The sequence below is a fragment of the Bos indicus genome, chromosome 7 (assembly GCF_029378745.1).
Source record: "Bos indicus isolate NIAB-ARS_2022 breed Sahiwal x Tharparkar chromosome 7, NIAB-ARS_B.indTharparkar_mat_pri_1.0, whole genome shotgun sequence".
Lineage (NCBI taxonomy): Eukaryota > Metazoa > Chordata > Mammalia > Artiodactyla > Bovidae > Bos > Bos indicus.
Window position 1 is genome coordinate 15,537,793 of NC_091766.1, and position 16,061 is coordinate 15,553,853.

The 16,061-nt window shown below is 52.5% G+C and overlaps 1 protein-coding gene across 5 annotated transcripts; it reads right to left on the reverse strand.

Annotated features, from left to right (window-relative positions):
* RGL3 (ral guanine nucleotide dissociation stimulator like 3) lies at positions 1-15,867 on the reverse strand. 5 transcript variants are annotated; one of them, XM_019964210.2, is made up of 19 exons: positions 15,768-15,867; positions 15,230-15,343; positions 14,412-14,635; positions 14,195-14,248; positions 13,860-14,074; positions 10,607-10,749; positions 10,264-10,479; positions 8,950-9,053; positions 8,757-8,841; positions 6,830-6,883; positions 6,636-6,722; positions 6,407-6,439; positions 6,190-6,311; positions 5,008-5,103; positions 4,840-4,908; positions 4,659-4,755; positions 3,638-3,790; positions 3,435-3,549; positions 3-1,912 (listed from the first exon to the last, which is right to left on the reverse strand). In XM_019964210.2, exons 1-19 carry the CDS (start codon positions 15,801-15,803, stop codon positions 1,746-1,748), a joined length of 2,184 nt encoding a protein of 727 aa, XP_019819769.2. In that variant the 5' UTR covers positions 15,804-15,867; the 3' UTR covers positions 3-1,745. The 5 variants fall into 5 exon arrangements, 4 of the variants coding, with proteins under 4 accessions (XP_070648984.1, XP_070648983.1, XP_019819769.2 ...); XM_070792883.1 differs by lacking the exon at positions 3,638-3,790 and having other exon boundaries at positions 1-1,912; XM_070792882.1 differs by lacking the exon at positions 6,636-6,722 and having other exon boundaries at positions 2-1,912.
* Positions 15,868-16,061: the final 194 nt, after the last annotated feature.

Sequence of the window (16,061 nt, forward strand, 5' to 3'; positions counted from 1 at the left end):
TAGGTCTCAATCACAGCTCACAGGATCTTTAGTTGTGGTGTTCAGCATGTAGGATCTAGTTCCCTGACCAGGGATGGAACTCAGGCCCCCAACATTGGGAGCTCAGTCTTAGCTGCTGGACCACCAGGGAAGTCTTGAGATAGATATTTATTTTCTTTTGTAACAGTTCAAGTAGCAGCAACACAGTGTGTTTGCTCCCTGGTCTCAGAGGGCCATGATCCTTCCAGTTTGCTGCTCAGTTGTTCAGATGGTATGAACCACCCAGTCCAAGCTGATCCACTCCGTATCTTCATTCTAATCAACCCAAGGCAAAAAAAGGCAGGAGAGGACACACCCCTTCTCTTTAAGGGCAGAGCCTGGAATGTACCCACATCCTTTCCCTTTACAACTCATTGGCTGAGACTTAGTCATATGACCACATTTCACTGCAAGGGAGACTGGAAATGCAGTTGTTACTCTGGGTAGCCAGCTGAACCAGCTGAAAAATCAGTGTTTCTGTAACCATAGGAGAAGGTGATTGGATTTAGGGAGTCAATGGACAGTCTCATTCTCAGAGCAAATCAGAGGCAAGAGACTCTGTTACAAAGTCCTGGTGACATCTTTTGAGTCCCTGGATCCAACAGTGCCTGAAGCTGGCCCCATGGAACTTTTCAATTACAGGGGCATTCATTTCTGTTTTTTTGCCCATTCCTGTTTGAATTGGGTTTTTGAACACTTGAAAAAGCAAGAACCCTTATTAATACAGTTAGATATAAAGCCCATAGTTGATGTCTAGCGGAGTGGGAGTTCATAACTGGGTATTGTTGTTGCTGATGTTGTTATGATTGTTTTTCACATGATGATGTTATTTGCCTCAAGTTCTGATGGAATTTCATTTCTTCCCTCTTCCATATACCCAGCAGGAAAGAATTATATTACCCCAACAATGTTGAGGGACAGAGTCCTGAACCCTCTGTTTGTGACAGAACCCCACTCCCACCCCATGCTGGTGTCAGCCGTGCCTCACTCAACCCCTTTCTTAGGGCTCTTAGTTTTTCTTTTCTAATTTTTATTTATTTTTGGATGTGCTGGGTCTTCATTGCTGCACAGGATTTCCTTTAAGCAGCAGGCGGGGGGCTACTCTTTAGCTACGGCGCGCAGGTTTCTCGTCATGGCGGCTTCTCTTGTTGTGGAACACAGGCTCTAGAGCTTGAAGACTTCAGAGCTGCAGCACACGGGCCCAGGAGTCGTGGTCCCCAGGCTCTAAAGCACAGGCTCAATAGTTGTGGCACACGGGCTTAGTTGCTCCACAGCATGTGGGATCTTCCCAGACCAGGGATGGATCCCGTGTCTCCTGTGTTGGCAGGCGGGTTCTTTACTACTGAGCCACCAGGGAAACCCTTCTTTTCTTATTTAAATTTTTATCCTAATGAAGAGTAGACTTGGGGCACAGGCACAGAACAAACAAGACTGACTCCTGTTTTATAACTTTGGTCACTATTTTCATCCATTTTTGCCACTTTTGGTGTGTCTCCAATAGTTTCTCTGGGGGAGGATCTGACCCCTGACACCCCACCCCTTTCTGTAAGATGAAGCTCTCCACCAGCCAGCCTCATGGGCTGGTGTCTTTGGAACAGGGATCTGGTGCCAAGAGGGTCAGAGGGGTGAGGTCCAATAAAATTGGGGGGGTTACAGGGTATGGAGCACAATGACCTCTACTGGGGAATTGGAGCTTTTCATAGAGGAGCCCCCTCCCCACCTCCTGGTTATAGAAGCCAGACCCCTTGCTGCCCATGAGGCCCATATCCTGGAGGAGTGGATAGGGAGACTGAGGTTGTATGCTGGGCCCCCTCCTTCCGCCGCAGCACGAAGTCTCCAGGGGCGGCTGGGCTCATGGCATAGAACACGTTGGCGTTGTCAGGAATCAGGAGCTCTGGCCAAGCATGGAGAAGATGGTGAAAAGCTCACACAATCTGGCACTTCCCCCACAAAGGACCTAGGGAACCTTCTACCACTCACCACGCAACCTGAACAATCTTGGATCCCTTCAGCCAGTGCTAAGCCAACCTCATTCCCCTCTCATTGGAAATCTAGACAAGTTCCCACTCCAAGCCTGCACAACCTCATGTCTCCCCCACTGTGAACCTGGGCAACCTCCTCCTATTCCCCTGGAGTCTAGACAACCTGCACTAGAAGCTTGAGCAAAGTCAGGCCTCCCACCCCAATCAACGTCCTGCTCACCCCACCCTCCCCCCTGCAGCCAACTCCCAGCCAAGTTCATGCTGCTCTAGGACATGAACTTGGACAACTTCGGACTTCCCACTTCCAGCCTGTACAACCCTCACACTTGTCATGTGAACACCCTCATGTATCCCTTTAGCATGTCAGTCTTTTTTTTCTTTTTTTCCTTTTGGCTGCATCACACAGCTTGCAGGATCTTAGTTCCCCAACCAGGGATCAAACCCAGGCCCCCAGCAGTGAAAGCGTGGAGTCCTAATCACTGGACTGCCAGGGAATTCCCTAGCATGTCAATGTCTTGCCTCTCCCTCCTTTATATACATATTTGTCATTTCTTAAAACGTTTAATTGAAGTGCAGTTGATTTACGATGTGTTGTTAATTTCTCCTGTACAGCAAAGTGACTCAGCTATTCATACATATATATGTATGTGAAAAAAGTGAAACTGTTAGTCGCTTAGTTGTGTGGCAGCCCTGTGGACTGTAGCCTGCCAGGCTCCTCTGTCCATGGGATTCTCCAAGCAAGAATACTGGAGTGGGTTGCCATTCCCTTCTCCAGGGGATCTTCCCAACCCAGATTGAACCCTGGTCTCTTGCACTGAGGCAGATTCTTTACCATCTGAGCCACCAGGGAAGCCCACATATATGCTTTTACATTTTCTTTTCAATTATGGTTTGTCACAGGATATTCAATATAGTTCCCTGTTACTTCTCTCCCTTTAAAAGCAGACAACTTCCTACTCACTTTACATTGAACAATCTCATTTCCTACCCTGAATTTCAGTACCACGTGGCCCTCTCCCATGCCAAGTTCAAGTAACTTCAGAGTCCCCAATACCAAACTTGGACAAACTCATTTCGCCTCAGATTCAAGCCCAGACCCCCCCTTCAGTCTTGTGCTCCATGAGGTTGAGCCCAAACAACCTCACAATTCTACAAAGCGAAACCCAGATGACCTTCTATACTCCTTCTCCCACTGGTTCCCAGATAATCTCATTTCCCTATAAATCCTAGGAAGACCCTTTTGGTGCCCCCTTCCCTCACACTGAGCTAGGACAACCTAATGATCCCTCCTAAGGGAGGCATCAATATTTTTCTGCCTCGTAACCCCACCCTGCTGCATCTCACCCCTACTCGGTTCCAGAACCACCCTGGTCAGCCTGCCATCCTCCCCAGCCAACTGCCCCTTAGCCCAGGCTCCAAGCTGTCCTTACTCACCTCTGTCCCCAGGAAGGACTTGGAAGAGCTGATAGTCCTGGACCCAGGGCTCGGCCACATTGTGTTTTTCCAAGGCTCGCTGGACCACGGTGGGGGCCTTGTCCTGACTAGTGAGCTGCAAAGAGAGGCTGGGAGGTAAGGGATGACCATCCAAGCCCCAAGGGCAGGGCTGTCCCCAGCAGGTCTCAGGCTCAGCTCCTCACCAAGATGCTCCGATACAGATTGCCATGGTCATTGTCGATGCTGACCCGGATGACGCGGGCCTCTGAGCCCTGCTGCCCAGGGAGGGAGATACGAGGGCCACTCAAGGGTAGGGCCAGGGACCAGGGGCCTGGCAGGTCCGGGCTCAGGGGCAGCTGTGGACAGCGGGGGTAGGGGCTGAGCGGGGAGAGAGTGAGGCCCCTCCCTCATTGTATTCAACACATCTTCCTGCATACCCTGAGCCTGGGGATGCGCAATTAGGGTATCTATGCCATCCCAACCCATAGATGCCCGCATCTATGCCATCCCATCACATACAGACCTTCATACTGTTACAGGAATTCACACATGACTCGTGTTCACACACAAGAAACCCCATGTAATCTGAGAGCAGCGAGTGCCCACGTTTGCTCACAATTGTTGGATGGGCACAAGCCCATGAACACCAGAAGCCCTGCACAGGGCCCATGGATACTATGGCTATTCACGCCAGCATTTCCCCTCCAGGTATGCAAATTCCTGTGTTTGTGCTAAATTGAGTCCAACTCTTTGCGACCCTATGGACCATAGCCCACCAGGCTCCTCTGTCCATGGGATTCTCCAGGCAAGAAGACTGGAGTGGGTTGCCATGCCTTTCTCCAGGGGATCTTCCTGACCCAGGAATTGAACATATGTCTCATGTGTTTCCTGCATCGCAAGTGGATTCTTTACTGCTGAGCCACCAGGGAAGCCCTTTCCTGGGAAAACACATATCCTTACAAAAGTAGTGACTGCCACCCAGAGTGCCTTGTGGGTAAGTGGAAGCTCTTGTCCAGATCTGAGTGTAAGTGACGGACAGTCCCTTAAGTGGGTCCATAGAGATGCATGCAGTTTTCCAGACATATGCTCAGAATGCTGAGTCAACTGTGTTCACGGTCTCCTGTGCACATACTTGGCTGTGAAATCCTGTGTGCGCACGCACACACACACACACAAAACAGCCCTGGGTGCCCGCAGTCCCACATGTACACATAGTCTTGGTACCTTGGTGCTGGGGCTCTGGGGCCCTGGAGAGGCTGGAGGACTGCCTGTAGGAGGGTCCTTGGTTCTAGGACTGGATGGAGGGGATGCTGGGGACAGACTGGGGGAGACACAGAATCTGAAGTGGGGTGGCTGCCCTGAACTCTGACCCCTCTCCAGTTCCTTCATCAGATGGGATGCTCACCTTGAGGTGGAGGATGAGGGATCCCCAGGACTTCCACCAGGGGATGAAACTCTCTCCCGGGACAGCTTCCTGAAAATAGGGAACGGGATGAGGCAAAGACCAAACACAGACCCTGGAGCAGATCCCATCCCTGTGCACGTCACCCGCCACATACTCCCTGCAACTCACGCACTGAGGCGCTTGGTCAGGCTGATTTGCCGTCGGATGCATGGGGAGCTGGGGCAGGAGGAGGCTGGTGGCTCAATGACCCGGGAGATGCGGTAGCTGAAGGGTCAAGAAGTAGATGGATGGGTGGGTTGAGAAATGAATTAGATTCAGTTAGGAGCTGGGTTTTGGGTGTGTGTGTGGGTAGAGGGAGGGTACAGCCAGGAATTAGGCACCCAATGTCAAGATCAGGGTAATAAATGTGGATATTACAGTTTCAGGGTCTTATCAGTGATTAGATGAGATGGCTTGGTTAGCAGGACACACAGGGATTCACAGAGTGGGACTGAGGAGTCAAATTGGGTCAAGGATAGAGTTCAAGGTCAGATAATCACTGGGGTCAATGATTAGGGTCATGGATTCAATCAAATGAGTTGATACAGTTGAATTGGGGTCAACTGCCTGGGGGTCATAAGTCAGATATATGTCAAAGTTGGAGTCAGTTGCTCAGAACTGGGGGTCAGTGGTTGGCCTCAGAGAGTCAGAGGTGGGTCACGGGTCAGATGGGGCCAGAGGTGGGGAAGAGAAAAGATAGGATGGTTGAGCGGAACAGCTGGCTACACATTAAACACTGAAGTCCAAAAGTCAGACAAGGGCTTCCCTAATGGCTCAGTGGTAAAGAATCTGCCTGCCAATGCAGGAGACACTGGTTCCATCCTTGGTCTGGGAAGATCCCACAGGCTGTGGAACAACTAAGCCCAGGCATCACAACTACTGACCCTGTGCTCTAGTCCAGGAGCCACAACTACTGAAGCCCGTGTGCCTAGAGCCCATGCTCCACAGCAAAAGAAGCCAGTACAATGAGAACTCGGTGCGCCAGAAAGAGTAACCACACTCACTGCAACTACAGAAAAGCCCGAGCAGCCATGACCATCCAGCACAGCCAAAAATAAAGAAAGTGACTTTTTAAAAAAGAAAGAAAAGAAAGTCAGATGAGGTCGAAGTTTGGGGTCAGAGGGCAACTGGGGCCCTCGGCTGGGCTGGAGACAATGTCAGGTGACAGGCTGGCAGGGGGGTGAGGTGAAGGCTCAGGAGGGGATCTGAGGAGGAGCTGGGGAGGTGCATGGGGTGTGCAGATCCGGGGTGTCACCCAGGATCAGTGGCAGGGTTGGAGGGGTGCTGTCAGGGCAGGCCACAAGTTGTTACCTCTGCTCCTCGCTGAGCTTGTGCTGGGCATGCAGGGCGGCCAGGATGGGCGGGTGGGGGCTCAGGCAGTAGCTCTGACAGCGTCTCTGCAGCTGCTGGATGCGGGCCAGGATCTCCCACTCCTGAAGGGGCAGCCTCTGAGACCTCCGCCCATGCTCTGCCCCAACCCTGGACCCCCTCCCCACCTCCACCCCTGCCCACCACAGCTCCCCCTTACCTTTCTCCTCTTCTCAAAGTTGATGAGATCCCCCTGGGGACAAACTTTGTCTGAACTGGAGACAGTTCAGACTCCAAGGTCAGGGGTTGAAGATCAAGGTCAGGGGCTGGGATATCAGGAACCCCATGCACTAAGGGAGCTGGGGTCAGGGAGCATGGGCAAGGTCAAGGGTGAGAGGTCAGGAAGCTCACTGTGCTGAGGGTAAGGAGTCAAGAGTCAGGGCTCAGACCTTCAGCATATCCGGCAGGGCGGTATCCAGCATTACCAGGTCCGTGAGAAAGGTGCCAAGGTAGGGGATGGGGCCTGGGGGCAGTTTCTGTGGCCCCCAGAGCTCCAGTCACCCTTAGGCATCAGTGACCCCATCAGGCTCCACCCCCTGCCCCAGCATCCCACTTGTCTCTCATTTCAAACCACATCACTCACCGAAGACGGGCTTCCTGTGGGGGCATCCCCTTCTTGGGGCCCTTGAGTTGCCTCCTGGAAACAGTGAGAGACTTTATTTTCTTAGGCTCCAAAATCACTGCAGATGGTGACTGCAGCCATGAAATGAAAAGACGCTTGCTCCTTGGAAGAAAAGCTATGACAAACCTAGACAGCATATTAAAAAGCAGAGACATTACTTTGCCAACAAAGGTCCATCTAGTCAAAGCTGTGGTTTTTCCAGTAGTCATATATGGATGTGAGAGTTGGCCCATAAAGAAAGCTGAGCGCCAAAGAACTGATGCTTTTTAACTGTGGTGCTAGAGAAGACTCTTGAGAGTCCCTTGGACTGCAGGGAGATCAAACCAGTCAATCCTAAAGGAAATCAGTCCTGAATATTCATTGGAAGGACTGATGCTGAAGCTGAAGCTCCAATACTTTGGCCACCTGATGCTAAGAACTGACTCATTAGAAAAGACCCTGGTGCTGGGGAAGATTGAAGGCAGGAGAAGGGGATGACAGAGGATGAGATGGTTGGATGGCATCACTGATTCGATGGACATGAGTTTGAGCAAGCTCTGGGAGTTGGTGATGGACAGGGAAGCCTGGCGTGTTGCAGTCCATGGGGTCACAAAGAGTTGGACGTGACTGAGTGACTGAACTAACTGAGGGGGAGGAGAAGGACTGAGCAGTCCTGGGGTCTTTTTGACCCCTCCCTCAGGGAAGATATCTCCATCACAGCCATACCCAAGGGAAAGTGAACAGGGAGGAGGAGAGAGCATATAAGCAGCAGGGGGCAGGCCCTACAGGGGATGATGAGAGATGGGGCTTGTGGATGCCGAGGACTCCAAGGCTGGCCTATAACACAGGTGAGAGTCCTTGTGACCCCTCCCAAGCAATGCCCTGAACTTTGCCTTCACAGCATTGTTCTGCCTGGTAATTAGTGATATAATTGCTGGGGCAATTACTAAATTGTGTGTGACCCATCTGGGGCCTGAAGCCCTCCAGGGGGAGGAAAGTGTGTTTGTGTCTTCGTGGCTGAGCCTCCTGGCAACTGCCTGGCACTTAACGCAGAGTTCCTTGAGCTCTCATCCTTATTTGAGACCTGTGTTCATTTATTTACTGATCACCTACTCTGGGCCAGGCACTGTTTGGAGTGCTGGGGAGGCAGCAGTGAACAAAACAGACAAAATTTCTGGCCTCATAGAGCAGACATCAGCCATGGCGAAACAGCAACAACCAAGTTAGATGTGTAATCTAAGGACAGGCAGAGATAAGGGCAATGGGGGTAGAGTGGAGGTGTGGGGGATATAGGGAGGGCCTCTCAGAGGTGGAAACACTGGGGGAGACACCTGCAGAGGGTGGGAAGAACGTTCTTGGCAAAAGAACAGACTTCCAGTGCCATCTATTCTGCATTTTTTTGACTGTGCTGCAGTATGTGTGATCTTAGTTCCCCGACCAGGAATCGAACCCATGTCCCCTGCATCAGGAACTCAGAGTCTTAACCACTGGACCACCAGGGAAGTCTCTATTCTGGATTCACCCCCAAGAACCAGCACCTAATTGCAGTCAGAACCTCAATCTTGCCTGCAGTAAGTCAGACTCATTGGCACACTTTTTTTGTTTGTTTTGTTTTGCTTATCAAAGTCAAGTCCTTGGCACAATTTTTTTTTCCCACTCTTTGCTGTGACTCTGACCTTCTGTGACCTTTTCACTGTAGCTTCTGGTATTTGTTGAATGAGTAAATAAGGCAGCCGTCAAGTGTGAGCTCTGATGAGGGCAGCAGAGGCAGCAAAAACACAGGGCTGCCTACAAACAGGAGGAAGGCCATTCTCGAGAGGTATGGGAAAGGACGCTGAGTGTTATGACAACGAAAAGCAATGGCCCTTTCCTGGGCCTGGGATCTGTGGGGGCCCTCACCCATCTGTACCTGGGAGAGAATCTCTCTGCTGCTCAGATGGTTGTTCTCATCGGAGAAAATTTGGGCAAGTTTCCTGAAAGTGGATAATGGTTCCCTGAGGAGGAGAGGAGAGGAGTCATGGGTGGCCATGGGAAGAGTCAGAGCAGGGATGCGGTGGGCAAGAGGTCTCACCCCAGCGCCCCCACCCCCAGTCCCTGGTCACCGGCTCACGGCGCCCCAGCTGCGCTTCAGCCTGTAGATGGGGTTAGACTGCAGGGCGGACAGGATGGCACGCAGGGAGGAGAAGTTCCGCAGTTCCCGGCAGCGCTGGGGAGCGGGGTGGAGGGGGTGCTGGTCACACCTCAAACCGGCCTGATCCCCATGTATGATCCACCTTTGATCCCGTGACTTGTGACCCCAGGTCAAACCCTTACATGTCGCCCCACATCTGACAAGCTACCCGGATTCAGCCTCCTCCCCCCCCACCTCTCCGTACCCTTTGCCTGACCTTGGCTTTCCGTGTCCCCACTCCTTACTTCTCCCTGGGCCCTAGACAGACCCATAGCATCTCTCTAGTTCCAGACTCCTCATCCTCAACCTAAGTCTCACTCCAGGTGTCAACCTCTAGTCCCCTTGCCTTGCCACGCCCCCACCCCCTTTCCTGGGCCCCAGTTCTACTCTTCCCCTCTACCCAGAGGCTCCTGCCCCACCTCCACCCAGGCTCTTTCAAGACGTCCACCTCCTTTTCTTGGCTTGGTACCAAGCCTATTCCTCCCCCAGTACCCCCATCCCATCCTTGTGGTGGTTTAGTCGCTCACTCCTGTCTGCCTCTTTGTGACCCCATGGACTGTAGCCTGCCAGGCTCCTCTGTCCATGGGGGTTCTTCAGGCAAGAATACTGGAGTGGATTGCCATTTTCTTCTCCAGGGTATCTTTCCCACCCAGGAGCCGAACCAGGGTCTCCTGCACTGCATGGAGATTGAGCTACAATGAAGCCCATAAAACTGAGCTACAATAGAAGCCCATCATCCCATCCTTATTATTCCTTAACCAGCACGGAGTATTCTCGGCCACTCTTGAGAGTCCCTTGGACTTCAAGGAGGTCAAACCAGTGAGTCTTGAAGGAAATCAGTCCTGAATTCATTGAAAAGACTGATGCTGAAGCTACAATATCTGGGTCACCTGATGCAAAGAACTGACTCATTAGAAAAGACCCTGGTGCTGAGAAGATTGAAGACAGGAGGAGAAGGGGACAACAGAAGATGAGATGAGCAAGCTCAGGGAGTTGGTGATGGACAGGAAAGCCTGGCGTGCTGCATTCCATGGGGTCGCAAAGAGTCGGACACGACTGAGCGACTGAACTGAACTGAATCCTCCGCGGCTCAAGGCCACGTGCTGGACTTTCCCTTAGGTACCTCCCAGCCTCAACCCTCCGCTTACCCAGAGACCCGTCCTTGGCCTTCCGCCCGCCCCCGGCCTCTCTCACTGAGCCTAGGCCCCGCGCATGCCCTGCCCCCACGCTCCCGCCAGAGATGCACCTGAGCTATGCGGATCCACTTCTCCAGCCGCTGCGCCCTCTGCGGGGCGGCCAGGCCCGGTTCCCCGAGCACTGAGCCCAGCACGCAGCCGGTCACTGTGTTGAACTGGGTCACGGTGGCGCGCACAGTGGGGGCGATGCTTGTGGCCCCCGGCCGGTCTCGCTGCGACCACACGGAGCCCAGGCACTCGAAGGGCCGCAGGCGAGAGAAGAGCTCCTGAGCAGGGGGTGGAGGAGGGTGGAATCTGAGTTCATAGGGACCTCCCCTAACTCCTCCTCCCTCCCCCACCCGCTACCGTCCCCTATCCCAGCCCCTGCACGAGCGGGCCGGCTCTGATACTCACCACGTCCATAAGGGTCAGCTGCTCCGCCACGTCGTCTACACTGAAGTCCAGAAGCTCAGGGCCTTCCCACACGAGGCCCTCCTCGTCTTCCAGGCAGCCCACCGGAGAGTCTGGGCAGAGGATCTGGGCAGTCCCAGGGGGTCCTGAGGGAGCACTGACTAGGTGAGCTTAAATGCTCAGTCTGACGGTAGGCCACCAAGCTCCTCTGTCCATGGGATTCTCCAGGAAAGAATACTGGAGTGGGCAGCCATTCCCTTCTTCAGGAGATGTTCCCCACCCAGGGATCGAACCCTTGTCTCTTACATCTCCTGCATTGGCAGGCAGAGTCTTTACCACTGCGCCACCAGGAAAGCCCAACCTTGTGGTTAAGGGAAGGTTAAGACATTGTCTTAATGTCCCAAGTTCGAATCCAAATTGATCCACTGGGCTAGCTGTGTGAATTAAAACAAGCCTTTAACCTCTCTGTGCCTTAGTTTCCTCATCTGGATTTATTTTTTCAGTGTCCAAGTGTGAAAACATTAATTCATTATTAATGCATCAAAAGTATGGATTAAAAAAAAATCAAATGAGATCACGGATACCAGACTTCTATAAAGTACTCAATAAATATGAATTACTTTTCTCAAGGTGGTGGTGGGGGAGGGGGGTGGTCAATGGTGGCGCCCCCTAGGGGACACTTTGGAAATCCAGACATGCATAGTGAAGAATCGTAACACCCAGCCTCCAAATGTCCCTCCAAATTTGTGTCCTTAAAAAACCTATTTACAATAATCTGCACCTAGAACCCAACTATCTTGTTCTTGTTGCTATTTAGTCTCTCAGTCGTGTCCAACTCTTCTGTAACCCCGTGGACCATAGCCTGCCAGGCTCCTTTTGCCCATGGGATTTCCCAGGCAAGAATATTGGAGTGGGTTGCCATTTCCTTCTCCAGGGTATCTTCCCAACGCAGGGGTTGAACCTGTGTCTCCTGAATTGGCAGACGGATTCTTTACTATCGAGCCGCCTGGGAAACCCAGTCTTGCTCTTGAACACTAATTATTTTGGCTCCAGGAATGCAAGGACTGTAAGAGCTTGGACTTTGTTTTATATGGAAATTGCACGTGCTGTTCACCGTTTTGGAAATCGATGTCACTAACATCTGCTACAGCATCTTTGTCACTGGTGCACTCCCCTGCATTAGTCTGTGGTTTCCATGTTCACTGTGATGCTACGGCAGGTGAAGGCACTGGACAACTTCATTATGTCTTCTGATGAGGCATGCCCAGACACTGACATACCAACACCATTGTGTAAATTGCTTTTGTCTTATTTCTCCTTCTTATTACCATTGCAATATATTATTATTTTTAAGTTCATTTGATTATCTGTCTTTAATTTAATATTAGGACAGGTGGTATTGCAAAATATTAGTTTTTAAAAGTGAGCATAGGAGGGACTTCCCTGGTGGTCCAATGGCTAAGATTCTGCACTCTCAATGCAGGGGTCTGTGTTCAATCTCTGGTCAGAGAACAAGATCCTACATGCCTCAACTAAGAGTTCATCTGACACAACTAAATATCTTGCATGCCCCAAGGAAGATTGAAGATTCTGCGTGCCACAACTAAGACCCTGTGCAGCCAAATAAATAAACATTTTAAAATTGATAATTGTTGAAAATGAGTGAGGGGTGTGTAAGTGTTCTTTACACTACTTCTCTCTATTTCTGTATGTGTTTGAAATCATGGTAAAAAGTAACCCCCAAATAAAGATGTTAAAGTTCCCAGAGCCTGGCATACAGCTGGCATTCAATAAATGTTCATTTTTCTTCTCTGATCTCAAATACTCACAGTTTAGGGTAGCCTTTTCAATAGAATTTTTTTGCAGTGGTGAAAATATTTTCTATCTGTGCTGCCCAATGTGGTTACTGAGCACTAGAAATGTGGCTAGTGTGACCAAAGAACTGATTCTAATTTTTATTTAATGTTAATTAACTTCAATTTCAATAGCCACATGGGGCTAGTGGCTACCTCACTAGTCTGTGCAGCTTGGATGACTTGGAATAAGCTGGAGAAATCTTGAAGGCAAAGGAAGAAAGATATTTAGTAACCAAAAGAGAAGCCGAAGGGATAAAACATATTTAAATAGCTGAAACTTTGTCTCTAGGGGAGAGAAGTGGCTGCTACTTTGTAAAGCAGAGAGAAATATGGCCAGATTAGTCTAAAGATTAAAGAATGGATTAAGGTTATGAAGCTTTTGTGATAGGGATCAGATCAAACACAGATGGGTGAAAGATGATATTTTATAGGCAGGATGCAATTATTCAATAAATAAATCCATCTTGTAACTGACTCTGGGGACAGAGTTGGGGACACGACCAATGGATTCTATGAAGAATAATAAGTCAGGTAAGAGGACTCAGAGTGGGAGGCTCTATTTGTTGGGAAGAGATCTGAGAATGCACATCTGAGCAGGTGACAATTGAACAAAGGTTTGAATGAAGTATGTGGATATTTTTCCTTCCTTCCAAAGCTCTCTACAACAGAGGTTGGCAAGCTCAGCATGTGGGATCTTAGTTCCCTGACCAGGGATTGAACCTGCCTCTTTGCACAGAAGTGCAATGTATTAACCACTGGACCTCCTGGAAATTCTTGGCAAACTTTTCTATTAAAGGCCAGATAGTTTGCTGACATCCAACAGTAATGAAAATAATACTATTTGCCATGCCTTCATTGGGCTTCTCTGGTGGCTCAGACAGTAAAGAATCTGCCTGCAAAGCCCTCATTACTTATTTATTTGTCTACTAATTGTCTTCCCCAGGGAACAGGGAGCTCCTATCCACAGTTTATTTGTCGAATGAATGAAGAAGCCAATGTGGTAAGTACTGTCATTGCCCCCATTCTGAAGATAAGGAAACAGGCTCAGAGAGGTGAAGTGACTTATTCGAGGTCGCACAGTCAGCAAATGGCAGAACTGGGATTTGAACCCAGGTCTCTGTGGCTCTTAAGGCAAGTAGCAATAGGATGATTTGTAGCCAAAAACACAAGATATCCCAACCCCATGAAAGAATATCTTTATAGCTGTCATGTGTTGAGTGGGGGAGGTGAGGGATAAATGACAATACTGGGTTATTATCCCCATTTTACAGGTGGCGAAACTGAGGCTCAGACAGGGCTAAGGACCCTGCCCAAGATCTGTAGATCTTCCAGAGGGGAGAATATCCCTGGGGGAAGGAGAATGCCTGCTCAGGACACTATCACGCCCCCAGTCCGCTCACCTGCCCGTGTCTGGCACTGCTCCTCTTCCTCCTGCTCTGTCTTCGCCTCCTTCAGGAAATCTCCCAGCAGCTTTTCAGCCTCCTGGGCCTCAGCCCCTGATGGAGCTGCCCAGCCCAGAAAGTTGCAAACACTGCCTAGGTCCGAGTGGGCAGGGGGGTCCCAGAAATCCTGAGGGTGGTCCCGCAGCCATAAGCCCAGCACTGACACCACAGCCCTGGCCAAGAGGGTGGGACCTCAGAGCCCATCCCACAGTTGCAGACTCCCGGATCTCCTTCATTTCAGATCCGATCTTTGACCTCTGCCCTCCCCCTCCCCCACCCTATTGGAGGCAAACCTCAAGTTCTTGTTGAAAGTCAGATCTCTTCCTTCTGTTTTCTTGATTTCCACCCTGGAAAGACACCCCCACACCCAAATCAGGTGAAGAAGGGAGGGGCTGGAGAGGACTTAGGAGGAAGGTTCTGGAGGGGAGGAGGAGGGCTCCACAGAGAGTAGATCGAGCATCCAGGTGACAGTCTGGGGTGGGCACTGGAGAATCTCCCGTTGGTACTGACCCGGGCGGGAGTGGCGGCGCCGGTGGTGGCAGGAGGAGGCCCAGCACGCGGCCAGTAGGCACGAAGGCCCGGTGGGTGGCCAGAAAGGCGGGCACGAAGCCTGGGTCCTGCTCGGGATCTCCGGACACCAACTCCCTCACTAGCCGCTCCAGCCGCGCCGCCCTCAGCGCCCGCACCTTGCTGGTGCGGTAATGAAGGAAGGTGTCGGGCGCGGGGCTGAGGGCCTGCGGGCCAGGGGGACCGCAATGAGACACAGAGGACTGGGCCCCGGCACCCATCTCCAATGCGTCTTTGGGGACCACCACTTTTGCACCTGACCCTGTCTATTCCTGTGTACTCCCTTAGTTCATTATTATGTACCGTGCACAAACGGCACCCGAAACCCGCCCGGAACAGCCTCATCGCCCAGGCTACGCCCGCCCTCTGCTCTATTCACCTGGCACCCCCAATCCCCAAAGCCCCACCCCCATCCCTACCCCCAGGCTGCTCTCAGCTCTCCTGCCTCGCTTCACTGGCGCGTTCCCGTGCTCTCCGCCCCACCTTGCCCTGGCCCTGCCGCTTCTAAAGACCCCTCCTCCCTCTCCAGCTCCGCCCCACTAAACCTGGCTCACCTAAGCCCAGCCATCCAGTTTAGTCCCCAGGTCCTGCTGGGCACCGCGGTCTCACCTGGCCCCGCCTCCTCATCTACCCCACTCACCTGGCCGCCCCTAAACCCCCCTCCATCCTTACCAGGTCGGCTCTAAGCCCCGCCCCTCCATTCAGCCCCGCCCTCACCTGGTCGCCTTCCGCTCCGCCCCAGCCTCCTACCCCTTCCTCACCTGGGTGACCCGGGGCCCTGCCCCCGGACTCGAACGCTGACTGCGCTGCCGCCGCAGGGAGACACTGTACACCGCGCCGTCCTCGGTCTCCTCTCCCCAGTCCTGCAGCGGCGCCTGGACACGGAGGCGGGCTCAGGACGCGGCGAAGGGAAGGGTCCCGGGACCACTGCCCACCTCTCCAGTGGACTCAAGCCTGGGCCCTCGTTTCATCCTCCCTTCCCTGCCCAGGCTCAGGGAAGTCCCTCGGCGCCGCCGGTACCCTCCTCTCTGGTCTTTGGAAGGATGGGGTGGCACTTTGGTGTCCAGTCGCACGGAGTCTGTCTATGATCTCTCCCATAGATGCTTTCAGAGACTCCCCCCGAAAAGGAACCAGCCATTTCACTGGGTCAGGGGCCCAGAGGCCCGAGGTAGGAACCCCCCAGGCTGTTCCAAGGAGCCTAATTTGTGGAGAGAGTCCAAGGGGACAGTTGGGAGCCTGGAGTTTCTGGACCCTGGGGTTGCCAGGGATGTAGGGTCCTGGGACTCCAGGTCCCCTTACCAGGGCAAGCTCCTTGCCCGCTGCTGTGCGCTCCATGGTCCGCGCTCGGCCCGCTCTGCTGCACTGCTGAGTGAGGCGGAAGGGCCAGCTGGGGAGCAGTGGCGGGGCACTGGGCCGGCGGGGCGGGGCGGGGCGGATGGGCCGTGCGGGGGCGGGGCGGAGTGGACCCACAGTTCTCCGACGCCCCTGCCGGACCCCAGCGCCCAACCCAGGCTCCTGGGAAGCGGCCCGGGTTCTCCCGATAAACGTGTGTGAATCTGAGCCCTGGAGAAAGGACACTCCCCACCAGGGGAG

Coding starts and splice junctions, on each gene's coding strand:
- RGL3 (XM_019964210.2), bottom strand. CDS start 15,803: ATGGAGCGCACAGCAGCGGGCAAGGAGCTTGCCCTG. Junction 4,909..5,007: donor CTGACCAAGCGCCTCAGTGC/GTGAGTTGCAGG, acceptor CCCTATTTTCAG/GAAGCTGTCCCGGGAGAGAG. Junction 3,550..3,637: donor ATCTGTATCGGAGCATCTTG/GTGAGGAGCTGA, acceptor CTCTCTTTGCAG/CTCACTAGTCAGGACAAGGC.